General features: G+C 47.4%; 1 protein-coding gene across 1 annotated transcript in view; it reads left to right on the forward strand.

The window, feature by feature from the left end:
• Positions 1-1484: 1484 nt before the first annotated feature.
• LOC103182096 (FCH and mu domain containing endocytic adaptor 1) overlaps positions 1485-16205 on the forward strand; it is a 28197-nt gene continuing 13476 nt past the window's right edge. Inside the window, exons 1-5 of the mRNA XM_042342725.1 lie at positions 1485-1576; positions 13944-14035; positions 14145-14219; positions 14877-15018; positions 15698-15850. Of these exons, the coding sequence (XP_042198659.1) occupies positions 1550-1576; positions 13944-14035; positions 14145-14219; positions 14877-15018; positions 15698-15850 (489 nt within the window). The 5' untranslated portion in view covers positions 1485-1549. The remainder of the gene's footprint in view (positions 1577-13943; positions 14036-14144; positions 14220-14876; positions 15019-15697; positions 15851-16205) is intronic.

Here is a 16205-nt window from a genome sequence, read left to right on the forward strand (position 1 = left end):
CAAATAAGGTGCATTGCCCGAAGGCATCCTCACAAGGACCACAGTTTCTTTTAAGTTATTTGTTTTCAGCCATGGCAGATGTGGCCTTATTGCTCTTGGCTAGGAATGGGAAATTAAATCACTTCTGATAGCTGTCTGCTGATCAAGTGTGTGTGAGAGATGACAGGAATTGGAGTTGAGATACAGATCAGCCATGATCTGATAGAATGGTGGACAAGCTTGAGGGGCTGAATGACCTCCTCCTGTTCCTATGGACTGGACTTGGCTGAGGTGGCCGCTCAAGAGTTGGGTGTCTCTCCCTCTCCAGGCTGACACAAGAGGAATGATGATTTGAAGAAGAACAGTGGAGAGCATCCAAGGAGCTGCATCCCAGCTTGTGTTGGCACCACAGGAAACAGGAGGTGTAAACTGGAGGTGTTAAATCTTTGTTAACTGTTAAGTTTCACAGTAGCTATCAAAGCCTAGTCATTGAGGTTTTGGCTTGCAGGGTTATAATAATAATCCTTGCACTTGATATAGTGCCTTATGTCTTGAAGACGTCTCAGAGGTCTTCATAGAATATACTGTAAAGGACATTGTATATTTTTTTGGTGGGTGAAAAGTGGGCCAATTGCACACAGCAGTGTCCCACACAGAGCCGTGGATTGAGTGATCAATTTATTACTATTTATTTTTTTGGAGGGAATTATTCCCCCCAGAAAAGTGATCCACTAATCGACTAACAATCGAGCCAATTGATACCGGAGGCCCTAACTGGCATAGTGTGTGTGGTTAAAGGATACAAACACCTCCGCACCAACTATCAACAACAATAATAACAATAATCCTTGCATTTGATATTGCGCTTTATCACATCATTGAGAGACATCTCGATGCTCTTCAGAGAATATACTGTATCATAGAATTATAAAGCACAGAAGGAGGCCATTCGGCTCATCGTGGCTGTGCCGGCTCTTTGAAAAGAGCTTCCAAATCAGTCCCACTCCCCCGCGCTCTCCCCGTAGCCCTGCAAACCTGTCCTCCACAAATAATTATGTCAAGCGCTTATGACTGTGTGTTTCGTGGGCGAAATGCCAGTGGCAATAATTTAGAGAGAGTAAAGTCATAATAATAGTAATCCTTGCATTTGATATAGCGCTTTTCACGTCGGGAGGACGTCCCGAAGCGCTTTTAATTCAAGAATACAAACCCAGTTGAGTAACGCTCAGCCCAGAAGAGTGGCTGTGCCTTTAAATAACCAAACGAGGAGGCGGGACACTCCAGATTGGCACCTGCGCTGCCCAATGAAACGCGAGGACCGGGAGCCGTTCCCCAATGGGCGATCCGCAGTGCGCCCGAGCGACAGGCCAGGGGGGACCAATCAGCGGGCGGCAAGGCCTGGAGGGGGTCCCGCCCACTTGACTGGCGGGCGGAGCGGCCAATGGGAGGAGCCGGTTGCCGGTCCGCCCGCCCTGGGGCGGGGAGTGGCCAATGGGAGCGCGGGGGGGAGGCGGGACCTGGGCAGCAGCGGCTCGGAGTTGGGGTCCAGTTGCAGCTGCAGCGACTCGAGATGCAACATTTCGGGGTCAGCTTCTGGGTAGGTGTCTGGGGCTGGGGGGGTGCATGGGTGGGCATGGCATGGCATGGCATGGCATGGCAATGCACATACAGGGGAGAGGATAATCAATGGGCATCACCCCCCCCACACACACACACACACCCTCACACACACCCTCACACACACCCTCACACAGGGTTATCAGTGGGCATTGCATTGGAGCTGCAACTAGTGTGCAGCCTGCATCAGCCTCCTGACACCGGCCGCCCCGCCGCGGGCAGGCTGCCCACATCTCGGACTGACCCACCGCCTTGGGATGTCCCGTCGATGCCAACGGCGCTCTTTGCCAATGTGATTGGTTGCGGTGGTGGCGGTTGGGCGTCTCTCTCTCTCGCTCTCTCGCTCTCGCTCTCTCTCTCTCTCTCGCTGCAAGTTTGCAGGTGCAAACGGCTGCTCTCTCTCTCTCTCTCTCCCCTGTTGATACCTGCAGTAAGGTGTGGGGGGGGTGTGTGTGTGTGTGCGCGCGCGAACCGGACGGTTCGTGGGCGCTACCCCGTTACAGTGTGTAAATCGCCCCGGTTTGTAACCGCGCTGCCCCGCTTTATTAAGCGGAATTCATCAGCGTCTGCACCGTACACCCCTTCGCGAATTCAACATCAGGAAGCCCGGTGGTTAGAGAGATCTGCAGAAATTGCCGTTTGTTTGACATGCACAGATAGATGCGTATAGTGTTACAGCCTATTCATTTGAAGTTGTGTGTGTGTGTGTGTCTGCACGTGTGTGTCGTACGGGAGTAATTGGACCTGCAAACAGACAGCTTATTTAGAGTGACATGTCGGAAATATTTTTGGATTGCCACAGAAAGGGATTGTGCAAATGACCTCTTTTGCGCCGTCAATCGGTGGAGGGACATCTGTGAATAGGCTTTGGAAAAAGTGTGCCAATGGCGGGTGTGGGGGGTTGGTGGGAAGGGAGGATGGGGGAAATAGGCTGGGTGTACTGTTTAGAGATTTGTCTATAAAATACTGCCCCTGTAGGTGTTTTGCACCTGGGATGTCGATGGAAATGTTAGGTGAAATAGATCCGTGACTGAGCTTTGTTGTGCCTGTTGTGCCTGCGGTGCTTGAGGTGGGCGGGTGTGGGCGACAGTCTGCCTGGCTCAATTGATAACAATCTCAACTCCCGAGTCAGAAGGTCTTGGGTTCAAGCTCCACGTCGGGACTTTCAACTCACAGCCTAAGCTGACAGTCAAATATATTGCTGGAGGGTTGGGTGCATTGCATTGTCAGAGGAGCTGTCCTTTGGATGACGCTTTAAGCCGAGGTCTCACCAGCTCGTTCAGGTGGGCAGTAATGACCCCATGACACTATTCGAAAAGAGATGGGAGTTTCTCTCTCCTGGTGTCCTGGCCAACAATACACCTGGTCACTCACAGTGTGGTGGTTGTTTGTGGGATATTGTACCCAATGCGAAAGGCATTTTATCAAATGCAAGGATTATTGGCCTTGCTCCCTCCTTCCCCTCTTTTAGATCACGACTGAAGACCTTCCTCTTCGACCGCGCTCACTGTCACCTCCTCTCCCCACCCCCTCGGCCCGGTGTCACGCTCCGCCACTGTTCCACTCTCCGAGATGTTGCCCCGCATGATGGGCGCTATATAAATGCAAGTTGTAGTTGTTTATTACCCAGTGCAGACAGGGCCTTGCTTACAGTCATTGCAGAATACAGCACTCACAGCTCCTATTTTCTGGTGATCACTTGACTGAAGCTGCGCTGATTACACCATATTCGCTTGTTCCATCCGTGCCCACTGCCAGTGCATGTTAATTGTGTGGAGCGTCTGTGCTGTTGGCACAGAGCACACCACTCACTCTTGGCAAATAAAGTCCCAAAGTATCTGTGTGAAATTCCCCAGTATTATATTAAAGTGTATAATGAGCTTCCCTGTTGCTTTCATATATGTGGTGTGGCACATTCAGCTCAGACGTGCTCGGAGCTCTGTGTTGTGGTCGCTGATTTCAACTGGGGCAGCAATTTTCCTCAACACCCATGGGCTAGAGTCTTGTAGTGTAGAGCACTTGCCTCACAAGCAAGTAGACCCAGGTTCAATGCCTGGGCAGGGTGAAACCTTAGGCAAGTTTCTTTACTCCATACTCTGTTTACCTAGCAATAAGTAGGAATCTGGTTGTTAGTCGATTGGGGGATTGTTTTTCCGGGGGTATCAATCCCTTAAAAAAATAATAGTTTGGTCCAAGACTGTCTGTGGGATACTGCTGTGCGCAATTGACTGCTGTGTTTCGCCCACAAAATATACAGTCAAAGCACTGTACGTTTTATTCTCTGTGAAGCGCTTTGAGACATTTCAACGATATGATAAGGTGCTATATCAAATACAAGGATTATTATCATTTCTCTAGGCTTTCTGTCTAATATTCCTGTTTGTGTCATTCCTGTTTGCAGAATGTTGTAGGAGTAGGTTAGCTGCTCCGCCTGCCCTCATAATAAACAGTCACTTCGCTTCAAAGTAACTCACAGAAGGAAGTGTGCGAGGATGTTTTGATTAAATAAATGCAAACTGAAAACGTAAACCTATTGATGGTATCAGATGATGGAAACAATTGTGATATTCAGGTCATCTACATAAAATGCATTCATAGATAAATCAACGGAATTTAATGTTGAGATAATGTAAGATGATAAAAATTGTTACTAATTGCCGCCCCTTCCTCCTCTTCTCTCCCCTACCATCCCAACAGGGGCCCTAAATATACAGGCCTGAGGACGTTAGTTCAAGAATATTAGCAAATTTGAAATGTACACAAGTTGATAGATTGGGCCCCTTTACAGCTCTTTTGCTGGAGGTTTGTAACACACCCAAAACCACAGAAATCGTTGCCGTACTGCGCTCGGGATACATACACTACAAACCACTACAAAGGCTTTAGCAGCTGAGAGCTAATAATCCTTGCACTTGATATGGCCCCTTATCACATCTTCGAGACGTTCCAAAGTGAATTGACTCTATTTCGTGGACGAAACCCAGCAGCCAATTGCGCACATCAGTCACCGAGAGCTGTCGCTGCAATTTCCTGCCTCCCCCCCCCACCCGGCCCTCACAGTGTCTGGCTAGCGCTCAGGAACCCTGGTTGACTACTCCCTACATAGAATTTGAAATTTGTTTTGAAATAACCTTCTCTTCTTCCAAATAGCGCTTTCTTTCAAGTGGGATCTTTAACATTCGCGTGAACCCTGAGGAGAGGACCCTTTGTTCAATGTCTCGTCTGAAGGACAGAACCTCCAATAGCTTTTGGGGTATTATCTTAGGCCATGACATGAGCTCAATTCCTTAGGCAGAGTTGTGAACCCACAATATTTTGACCCAGAGTCTCGAGTGTGGCTCATTGTGCCAGACTAACAACTTCTACTTTTAACACCTTCGTCCACATCATTTGTAGATGAGGAGCATTGGATGATGCATTGCTAATAACTTGACCGTTACAGCTGTTTTCCTTTGGTCTTATTTATTCACCCATTTTACAAGATCCAGTGAGCTTTCACACCAGAAAGGCCAGAGTGGTTGTGAGGCATTGTAATCCAAACAACAAGATACAGTGTTTGATGTCCACTATATTTACTGTATCTATCATTTCATTGCTCTCAGAATCTTAGGAAATATATAGATAATTATTTGGGTAGGATAAATTTGCAGGGCTATGGGGAGAGCGCGGGGGAGTGCGATTGATTTGGATAGCTCTAGCACAGACACGATGGGCCAAATGGCCTCCTTCTATGCTGTATAATTCTATGATACTATGATATAGTGTGTGGGCTGCCTTTGACAGATATGAATTTGCTGCAATAACTGTCTCTCTCAATAACCGCCTCTGTCTTTCTTCAAAATCCACTTGACCAGGTTTTGGTTCCAGCGTCTGTTTGCTGCAGATGTCTGGCTCGCCCACTTCGCTTCCCAGGATCCTGGGAAAATAGCAAATTATCTGGTCTCCTTGCATTTAAATGAGCTGAGAACATTTCAATCCCATTTCCCTGTCTCCCCCCCCCCCCCCCTCTCTCTCTCTCTCTCTCTCTGTGCCCTCATTACCTGCGGTATTCTTGCATGCATTGCATCAAACCTGTTTTTATCACAAATATTCAGGACTAGAGTTTCTTAACATCAATCTCGTTGCAATTCCTATTTCTCTACAACCTGAGGAGTCTTTCCAGTGACCGGATGGATAATAGGTGCTAGAGTCTATTATAAAACATGTACCTCAAACCCCACCCCCTGTATTCCCTTTCTTACCAGTAGAATATTGACTGAAGCCCTTATAGGGGGACCTGAGCTCATAGTCTAAGGTTGGAGAGTACCATCAGAGGTGTCATCCTTCAGGTGAGATGTTAAACCAATGTCCCGATGACCTGTCCTTCAGGTGGACTTTAGAGATCCCATAACACGATTCTAAAAGAGCAGGGAGTTTCTCTCAGTGTCCCGGCCACAAACGCTCCAGATACAATCAGTCATTCACCTAATGCTGTGTAGAAAATAGGTATTTTGTATTTGGCTGCAAAAAAAAACGATCACTACAGTGATTACTGTTGAGAGTTTTGAGATGTCTCAAAGTGAAAAGATGCTCTGAAAGTTCTTTAGAATCATAGAATCTTACAGCACAGAAGGAGGCCATTCGGCCCTTCGAGCCTGTGCTGGCTTGGACTCACTCTTTGAAAGATCTATCCAACTAGTCCCACTCCTCTGCTCTTACCCCATGGCCCTGCAAATTTTTCCTTTTCAAAAACCTATCCAATTCCCTTTCTCACCTTGAAAGGCATCTGTTTGTTTAATGACTTTCTCACCATAAAACTAACCAATACACTTTACAACTTCTTCATCCACTTTGTACAATGTCTTGTGAGAGTGTTGTTTGTGCTGCCCTGCCCATTTCCTCAAACATTTGTGGCTTTTTTATACGGTCGATACTTCCTCCTTTTTAACCATATTTAGCTCTCATTTTTACATCTCACACTTCCCCACTTCTCTGTCTTATTTAACGTCTTCCACTGAGGTTCTGATCTCTGGTTTTGATACTGTAAACGGCACTACCACATGGACTGGGCTCCTTGCCCATTTTGTGCTCAGTTGGCCGGACAGCTAACGGAATCCTAAATCGGCCTCAGTGTCTCTGCAACCACAAAGCTCTGTCAGATAGGGAGGTCCTAGCCGGACAAGCAGTGGGGAAAGTTCACAGACAGCGCTCTCAAGGGCAAGCTGTGTGGTTTAGCTGGTTAACATTGTGTCTAATATTTTCCTAGATTAGGTAAGCAGGGTCCATCCCTCCAGACAGTGAGCGCACACACCATTCCAGACACAGGGCGATTTCCACGTGCAGGTGGTTTGCTTATGTGGAGCTCAGTCTGGTTTCGAGTCTGTTAAAAGTGCACGCGTGTTTCCTCACGTGTGAGATCAGGCTGACAAAACAAACCCTGTGTTACTTCCCCTAAGGTCCACGGTTTGCCTGCAAATACACCGTCACTTCTCTTTACTTGTGAAGTGATTTGAGATGTTTTGATGACACTAATAATGCTGATAAATCTTGCATTTGATATAGCGCCTTTCACATCGGGAACATGTATTAAAGTCCTTCACAGGATATACTTTGAAGTGCAGCGACTGAGTATTTTGTAGGTGAAAACAGCAGCCAGTTTACCCACAGAAATGTCCTACAAAGAGCCGTTATGTGAATGACTAGATTTATTTGGGGAAATGTCAGCCAGGACACCGAGAGAGAGCGAGAGAGAGAGAAACTCCCTTTATACTGGTTCCTATGTTTGAATGTCACTCCCTCCTCCACAAATCACACTAAATGGTAGCTTCATATCTCAGCTTAAGAGAGCGGATGTATACGAGTCTTGTATCAAACACCTGCACTTTCTGCTGCTCTGTATCAAACAGTGAATTTATAATGAGCTTGTGATTTGGCAGGAAGTGTCTGTGTTGGACCTGGCACATGTTGAACGAGGAGTGGTGATCAGTAGTATCTCAACAAGGGTCTGTGTTAGCATCCGTGTTTGACAATGTACAGTTAACGTGCCAGGGACTGACGGAGAGGACGTCATAACAGAAGAGTGTGAGTGTGTTCCAAAAAAATTAAATGCAATTAATGACTCTGGGATGAGAGTCTCTGCCTGTTCAGGTAGGCATTAAAGGTCCCGTGAGACCATCGGAAAAGAAAAGAGAGTGTCCTGGTCAATAATTTCCGGAATAAAATTAGTCATTTACCTCATCGCACATTGCTGTATATAAAATGGTTGCCACTTTTGGCAATAAAACACACAGTGACTACACTTGACAGTCATTACTGTAAGGTGCTTTGAAGGGTTTTAGTGTGAGAAGACGCTGTATCAAACGCAGGTTGTTTCTAACCCAGTGAATTTTTTTTTTATCCGAACATTTTGGTATTGAATCCCAGATTCAAAGTGGAAGCAGAACTCCGGAACGAGAAGGGAATCTCGTGCGAGTCCGACACTCGTCCCTAGCCTTTCCCAAAGCTCTTTTTGTATGTTTCGGAGTCTGGCATTTAATAGAAATCGAACAGATGTGGGTTGGCAGAGGATTGAGCCTTCAGGCACGAGGTGCTGTGAGCGCGGAGGGTAAAAATAGGTGAGCGAAAGGAAGCGACTTATTCTCATGTGTAATAGCAACCACTTCGCACAGTCTGCACATTCATCATCCTGTCTCCTCCTGTCGCTGCCTCCGCTCCAAATGTATTTCCTCAAGCTCACCAGATGCCCTCACGGAGATGGCTATGTATTGGGCAGGAACAGCAATAGTGCAAACAATAGCAATAAGTCCTAAGTCAGCAACTGGAAACCGTGGCTATCCACTTCCCCGTTCCCCCCACTCCCCAACCCCCACATAACATCTATAAGCTTTTACATTTCAAGCCTAAAATTGTGGGACATTTTAGACCAGTAATCCGAAGAATTCTTTCGTCTGTCGAGGTTGTGGGGAAATTCTTTTTCTTTTATCGTGGTATTCGTTCAGCCTTTATCTGACGAGAACAGAGACTTTGAATCGATGAGGAAGGTTGGGTGGAGTTCATTGTAGATTAACATTCGTTAACACTCATTGTGAGAGTGTGGCTGGACGGTTGGTGAAGAGATGGGTCTTAAGATGGGGGAGGGAAGGAGGGAGGATGTGGTGGGACTCTGGGATAGAGTTCCAGTGATCGGAAGGAAGAGGATCTGGGTTTGATTCCCAGGCGGAACAAAATCCTAGGCAAGTTTTCTAATCCATAAACCTCTGTTTACATGAAGTAAGTAGGAACCCAGTTATTAGTGGATTGGCGGATCACTTTCTGGGGTTAATAATGCCACATATAAAAAATATGATCACTCAATCCACCCGCGTGTGTGGGACGCTGCTGTGCGCAATTGGCTGCCGCGTTTCGCCCACAAAATACAGTCAATTCACTTTACGGTGTATCCTGTGAAGCGCTTTGAGACGTCTCGATGACGTGATAAGACGCTACATCAAATGCGAGGATTATTATTATCGGAGGGGGTGGGGGGGAGGCGGGGGGAGGACAGAGAGGCTGAAAGCTCACCCAGTGAATTTCCAGGGAAGGAAGCATTCGGACAGCATTCCTCAGAATATAAACCGGACGCTGTTTGCACCTGTCAGAGTTGGATCAGTTACAGGGTTTCATGACTCCGCTCCTTCACACACTGCTGGAGATGAGCTTTCTCCCCTCGACGCTCTGACATCATTTATTTTCCAATTTATTCTGGTCGTTAACCCTTTGTTTCTCCCCCCCCAAATGAATCGATAGACAGGAACTCTTGAGTACTTAATGCAGCGAATGATTAGGAGGTCGGAAGTCAGTGTATTGACGTATTTTCTCTCTCGGAGAAACGCGTTGAAGAGGCAGAAAAGTCAGAAGGAAGCTCAGTTTGACGTCTCACCCAAAGGGTGGCACTTTGACAGTCCAGCGATTTCCCACCCCCACCCCATCCCCACCCCCACAGGACTGCACTGGAGCGTCAGCCTAGACTGGGAGCTCAAGTACCAGACGTGGGGCTTAAACCCACAACCTTCTGACTCCCAAGGCGAGAGCGCTGCTGGCTGAGCCAAGACGTGATTCCTTAGGAGTCTCGCAGTTGAGATGCGAGAGTGATCGACTCGAATGTCAAAGCGCTCTGGGGCGCTAACCTGCTTGAGGGGCAGCTACATAAATGCAAGATGCCGTTGAGCGTAAACACGGACCGACTTGTCTCGAACTCCTGCAGCCCGGCGCTCCGTGCGTGGGGTGAGGGTAGGAAGCCATGGCAGCCTCGGTCAGCCATGACATGGTCATGACATGACATGGTCAGGGCGGACTTGGAAGGCGATGGGGCCTGAACCCCGTCCGTCCCTTCTCGTGGCCTGGAGGCCGGGAGAAATTCCTCCGGATGTGGGACTCTCCCTCCGATGTCAGTGTTTCACTGCGTCTGTCTGCTCTCATCCGCTGGGATCGCTCCGGTTGCCAAGCAACTGGGTTGCCCTGGCTACGAGGGCTGCAAGAATAGCTGTAGTGTGTGGGAGGGGGTGGCACCAGGATGGACCTCACTGGAGCCAGTGTTCAGGGTGTACAAAGGGCTCGGTCACACTGGCCAGCACGTCACCCCCCCTCCAATAATATATCGCGGAGTCTGTTTGCAAATAGATTTCTCTGTGTTTTTCTTGGGGTGGGGGTGGGGGCTTTTAGCAGATTTCAAGGGCGATCTTCCTTTGAAACTCCTCTTTCCTGTTTTCTTCTTTCAAGAGCAAATTGGATAGATTTCAGCGCGGGAGCAGTATCTCGGGATGAAGGGCACAGTTTGAGACACGGCCATGCGCAGGCGACTGCCAGGATGGCGGAAGGCGAAACTGGGTGGACCTCGGTCTTCCTCCGCCTTGGCAAATTTTTGTGCTCTCGGGTGTAGACGGGGAAGGGGCAGGAAGAGAGAGAGCGATTGACTTGAATGTCAAATTGGGAATTATTTCGTTGATAAGGCACTAAAACTTCCGATAGATCTCTCTCTTCTGTTGCACTTTGTTGCTCTGTCTCTCTCTCTCCCCTCACACTGTGCTCTACGTCTATTGGGTCTTTAGCCTTTCTGCCCCCACTCTTTGTAACTTCATCCCAACTTGGAATATATTGAGATCCTCTCAAATTCAAGGGGCTGGGATGAAACTATTCCTCCCCACACCCGCCCTCCCCCCACCTCTATGTGTTCAGGACAAGTTACTCAGAAGCTCTACCGGTCTCTGTTATGGAGAAACCACTTTGTCTTTGTTTCATGTCATGAAATGTTTATGATCTTGACGTGTGGCAAGAGCACACCTGGGACTGGAGGATGTCTCGGCTTACACACGCTGATTAATTAATGAACGAGAAATTGATCGCTTCAGACCTGCTGCTTTTCCTGCTTTCCCCAGTCAAAGCTACCTTGGTTAACAAGAAGATTCCGCCCTCGGGCTACAGTCGCCCACAAAATATAGTCAGTTCATCTCTACAGTGAATCCTGTGAAGCGCTTTGAGACATCTCAAGGAGGCGATAAGGCGCTGTAACTTGCATTTATACAGCCCACTTCACGCTGGGTAGCTTGTTGTTTCTGTTCACCCAACGTTACAGTAAATCCTGTGAAACACTTTTGAGACGTCCTCGATGACATGACAAGGCGCTATATCAAATGCAAGAATTATTATTCGTACAGAAATAGTGGGTTCTGAGTTCAATAATTTGAGACTGTGACCTCTCTCCCCCTCCACCCCCGTGAATAACACATGGAAGTCTAACTTGTATGTGGCCTTTTACCACCTGATCTGCATCCTTTATCCAGTAAGGCAAACTGTGTTGAGAGTTTTAATAGGGAGCTGGGCTGCGTTGGGTGGCGGGGGGTAGTAGATTTGGATGGGTGGGTGAGTGGGGGGGGAGGGGGGTTGTTGGGTACATTCTATGGGGTAGGTTTGGAATAGTTACTGGGGTAGAAAGCGCCTTCCGGTTGCCTGTTAAGGAGGACTGTTGGCAGCGCTGTGCGTTCAGGTTGCAATTAGGCCAAGCAGCTCGCAGGGGCTAACATGTTGATGTGAGAAATTGCGTATGAACAGCCTGTGTGTGTGTGTGTCTCTCTCTCTGTCCACTGTTTCCTTTAATTCTGTGTCTGTGTGTGTGTATGTATGTCTCACTCTCTCTATCCACTGTTTCCTCTTATTTGGTGTGTGTGTGTCTCTGCCTCTCCCTGTCTCCCTCTCTCTATGTTCTCTGTGACAATCCCTCTGAATCCTGGACTTAAATCCAGAATAAAACAGGATCCAGATTCCCCCAAACCAAACACCTGCGACTGTTGTTTACCGGAATCAGTGAGGAGTTAAGTTCCAAGCCGAGTGCAGTCATGCATCAGGGAGGAAGAGACTTTTGTGGTTTATACAAAATCAAACACAACCCGGCAGTTTCAGCTAATGATAAATGTGAGAATAAGAGAGTGACTAGTGACATATCATTTCCACTGGTGGGTGAAACGGCAATAACACCATAAGACCTAGGAGCAGGAGTAGGCCATTCGGCCCCTCAAGCCTGCCCCGCCATTTAATAAGATCATGGCTGATCTTCTAACCTAATTCTATTTACCTGCCCTATCCCCCTATCTCTTAATCCCTATATCCTTTAGAAATCTATCAACCTCAGTCTTGAATATGTTCAAGGACTGAGCATCCACAGCCTTCTGGGATAGAGAATTCCACAAATTCATTAATCTCTGAGTGAAGAAATGTTTCCTCAGCTCAGTTCGAAAAGGCTGACCCTTAATCTTGAGACTATGACTCCTAGTTTTAGATTCTCCAACCAGGGGAAACGGTCTCATGGCATCTGCCCTGACAAGACCCTTAAGAATCTTATAGGTTTCTATAGGATCACCTCTAATTCTTCTATATTCTAGAGAATATAGGCCTAGTTTACTCAACCTATCCTCATAGATCAAACCCCTCATCCCAGGAACCAACCCAGTGAATCTACACTGCACCCCCTCTAAGGTGAGTATGTCCTTTTTTAAATAAGAAGACCAAAACTGCACATGATATTCCTGGTGTGGTCTCACCAAGGCCTTATACAGCTGCAGTAAGACTTCCCTACTCTTGTAGTCTAACCCATTTGCATTGAACGCCAACAAGGCATTAGCCTTCCTACCTGCACTTGTGACTGGTGTACAAGGACACCCAAATCCCTCCGAACACTAACACTACCTCGTCTCTCCCCCTCTAGAAAATAACAGCTTTTCTAATTTTACTACCTATGTGAATAACTTCACACTTCCCCATGTTGTACTCCATCTGCCACCTTCTTGCGCACCCACCTAGCCTGTCTATTTCCCTTTGCATGCTCTATGGGTCATCCTCACAGCTTAATCTCCCACCTATCTTCGTATCGTCTGCGAATTTAGATATATTAAGTTCTATTTCCTTATCTAAATCATTGATGTAGACTGTAAATAATTGAGGCCCAAGCACTGATCCTCATGGCACTCCACTAGTCACATCCTGCCAATCTGAGAAGGACCCGTTTATCCCTATTTTCAGTTTTCTTCCTGTTAAACACTCTCCAATCCATGCTAATATATTGCCTTTAATTCCATTGGTTCTAATCTTACATAACAGCCTTTTATGTGGCATCTTGTCGAATGGAAAAACACAGCTACTGGTTCCCTCCTATCTAACCTGTTAGTTATATCTTCAAAAAAACTCTGTAAGATTTGTTAAACATGATTTCCCTTTCGTAAAGCCATGTTGACTCTGGCTGTTCATGTTATGATTTTCAATGATGAATAATAATAACAGTAATCCTGACATTTGATGTCAAGGCTTATCACATTCAGAGAATATCATAGACTATTCCCATCAAGTGTCGTGACTGTATATTTGTAGCCAGTTTGCATGCATCGATGCTCCACAAGCAGCCAACTTGAGCTGGGATTCCATGAGACTGGCTTGTGAAGGGCTTCAAAGGCGACTGATAGCCGGAGATCCTCATTTCGTTAACCAAGAGGGCTAGACCAACTGGGGAGGGAGGAAGCGGGGGAAAAGGAGAAGAGGAAGTGTTTATGTGCTAAAGTTTTTGTGGTGAGAATGTGCAAACATAAAATTTCTGATACCTTCAATTGAGAAATAAAAAAAAAAGCCAAAACTGGGCCGAAACTCCAAACGCAGGACTGCCAGAGTGAAGCGGTGGTTGTGGGGGGCGGGGGGGGGGGGGTCTTAAACCATCCCCATCTCCTGACTTGGGAGGAGTTCTCATTGCAGGGCAGACAGGAGGACCTCGCTGGCAATGGTTTGGAGGGTGGGATGGCCCTAGCTGAGCCTGGCTGATCAGATCTCAGAACCTGTCTGTGTTTCAACAGGGGGAGAAAAACAATGGCTTTGACGTACTGTATCACAACATGAAGCATGGACAGATCTCAGTCAAAGAGCTGGCTGACTTTGTGCGGGAAAGGTAAGAGAGAAGCGTTCTGAGACGTCTCGCGGACGTGATAAGGCGCTATATCAAATGCAAGGATTGTCATTATTATTGATTTTTTTTTTACCCCGTCTTCCTGACACAGAGCCCTGATTGAGGAATCGTATTCAAAGTCCATGTGTAAACTGGCCAAGATGGTGAGCAGCAATACTCAACTGGGGTAAGAGTCCGTTCTACGCAAGCGGGTTGGTCCTTGTGTTCCAATTGTTCTTTGAAGTGTCAAGGTACATAGAGAGACCCGAGGGAGGTTGGAGTTCCAGATTCCAGAGGCAGAGTGCTGATGGCTTGTCCACAAATGATGGGGCCACGCAGAGTTATGAGGCCAACGTATTCTTAGGAGAGGAGAATAGAGGCCGGGGCAGTGGGGTGGTAGGAGGCTCATAGAGGTAGAGCAGATCGAGGTCAAGGAAGCGTTTGAATTCCTCTCGCGGGTTCACGCTTCTCTTGGTTTGGATTAGTTTTGAACCTAGTCCCCAGAGATAAAAGGTCACCATTACAATCAACAGCCACTCACCATTCCCTCCGGCCCCAAACAATGGTCCCAATCCATCAACTCGGAGGCGACCAAAGGTGAAGTGTTTCTGGCCATCTTCCCTTGGGAGGCACTGCCACCTAGTGACTTGACTGGGCAATTACAGGTGGGCCAACAGAGGCAGAAACACTGGGGACAGCGAACATCAACAACAGATTACATTTGTCGAGCGCCTTTCCAAGCCAGTGCGGCTCTGAGTGCTGCACTGGGGGGTTGGTGGGAAGGACATTGCTGCTGTTTGTATTGAGTGGCAATGGCAGAGTGTCAACGCTGTGCGTCCTGCAGGACCTTCTCTCCGATGTGGGACGTGTTCCGGATCTCCTCGGATAAGCTGGCACTCTGCCACTGGGAACTGGTGCGCAAACTCCAGGAGCTGATTAAAGAGATGAACCGGTTCAGCGAGGATCAGGTCAAAGTGCACCGCAAGGTAACAATCGTTAATCTTTCCTTAATGTCCCGATGGCGCCAGAAATCGCACACGTCCAGCTCGGGTGCTGGCGCTTTCGCCTCCGAGTCAGAAAGCTTTAGGTTCAAGAACCACATTGGGATCTAATGCTCCAGTACAGTGCTGGGGTATTACTGCAGCGTGAGAGGTGTGGCCCTTCGGATGAGACAACAACAACAACTTTCATTTATATAAAGCCCCTCATGCAGGGTAGAGTACCAGAGCGCTTAAGCAGAGGTGCCATCTGCCTGTTCAGGTGATCATTAAGAATTCCACGGCACTAAAGAGAAGGGAGTTTTCTCTCTCCCGATGTCCTGGCCAACAATCCCTCCAAATAAAGATGCTTCTCCGCTTCACGGCGTTTTGTGGGTGTTGTTGACGTGCACAAAGTGCCTGCCATGTTTGCCTACAAATAAACAGTTTGCAGTTAAATCCTGTGAAGTGCTTTTGAGATGTTTCCACAATGTGGATAAAGCGCTGTATCAAATGTGAGGATTATTACGAACAATAACTGACTCTGTGTGTGTTCTAGGACAATAACTACATTCCCCTCTTTATGTCGCTCTTGTGTTTGAGAGCATTGAGACTCAACAGATGCAACAAACAAAAGTTGGAATGAAACGTTTGCGATTCTCACGTTTTATTTCCTCCCCTGACACAGACGAAGGAGGAGGTATCTGGGACGCTAGAAGCCGTGCAGAACATACAAGCCAGCGTCCAACTGCTGCAGAAATCCAAGGAAAACTACCACAGCAAGTGGATGGAATGGGATCGGCTGAAAAAGGAAGGAGCCACCCAGAAAGAGACCGACAAGGTGATTAATCCATCGTAAAGTACTGGCACTTGGGCGGTTAATGTCTCAGGATGACTTCAGTGTTAAAGCTGTCAGTCTCAATGGGGGGGTTGGAGGGAGGGCAATAATGCCAACAACAACAACAAATTACATTTATATAGAGCCTTTCACGTGAGAAGATGTCCCAAGGGGCTGAATGCCAGGATACTCTCTACGTAACTGGCACACAATTACTTTGAGAACAAGTTAAAAGGAAGGGGCGATTGAGGCCAAGACATCAAGGATCAATATAAAAGGAGCTTGATGCTGTAAAGGGTGGACAGTAGAGTGGGTAATCAAATGAGCTCACGTACCTTCTTCACCCATATCTCTCTTA

The sequence above is a fragment of the Callorhinchus milii genome, unplaced genomic scaffold, assembly GCF_018977255.1.
Source record: "Callorhinchus milii isolate IMCB2004 unplaced genomic scaffold, IMCB_Cmil_1.0 Scaffold21, whole genome shotgun sequence".
Lineage (NCBI taxonomy): Eukaryota > Metazoa > Chordata > Chondrichthyes > Chimaeriformes > Callorhinchidae > Callorhinchus > Callorhinchus milii.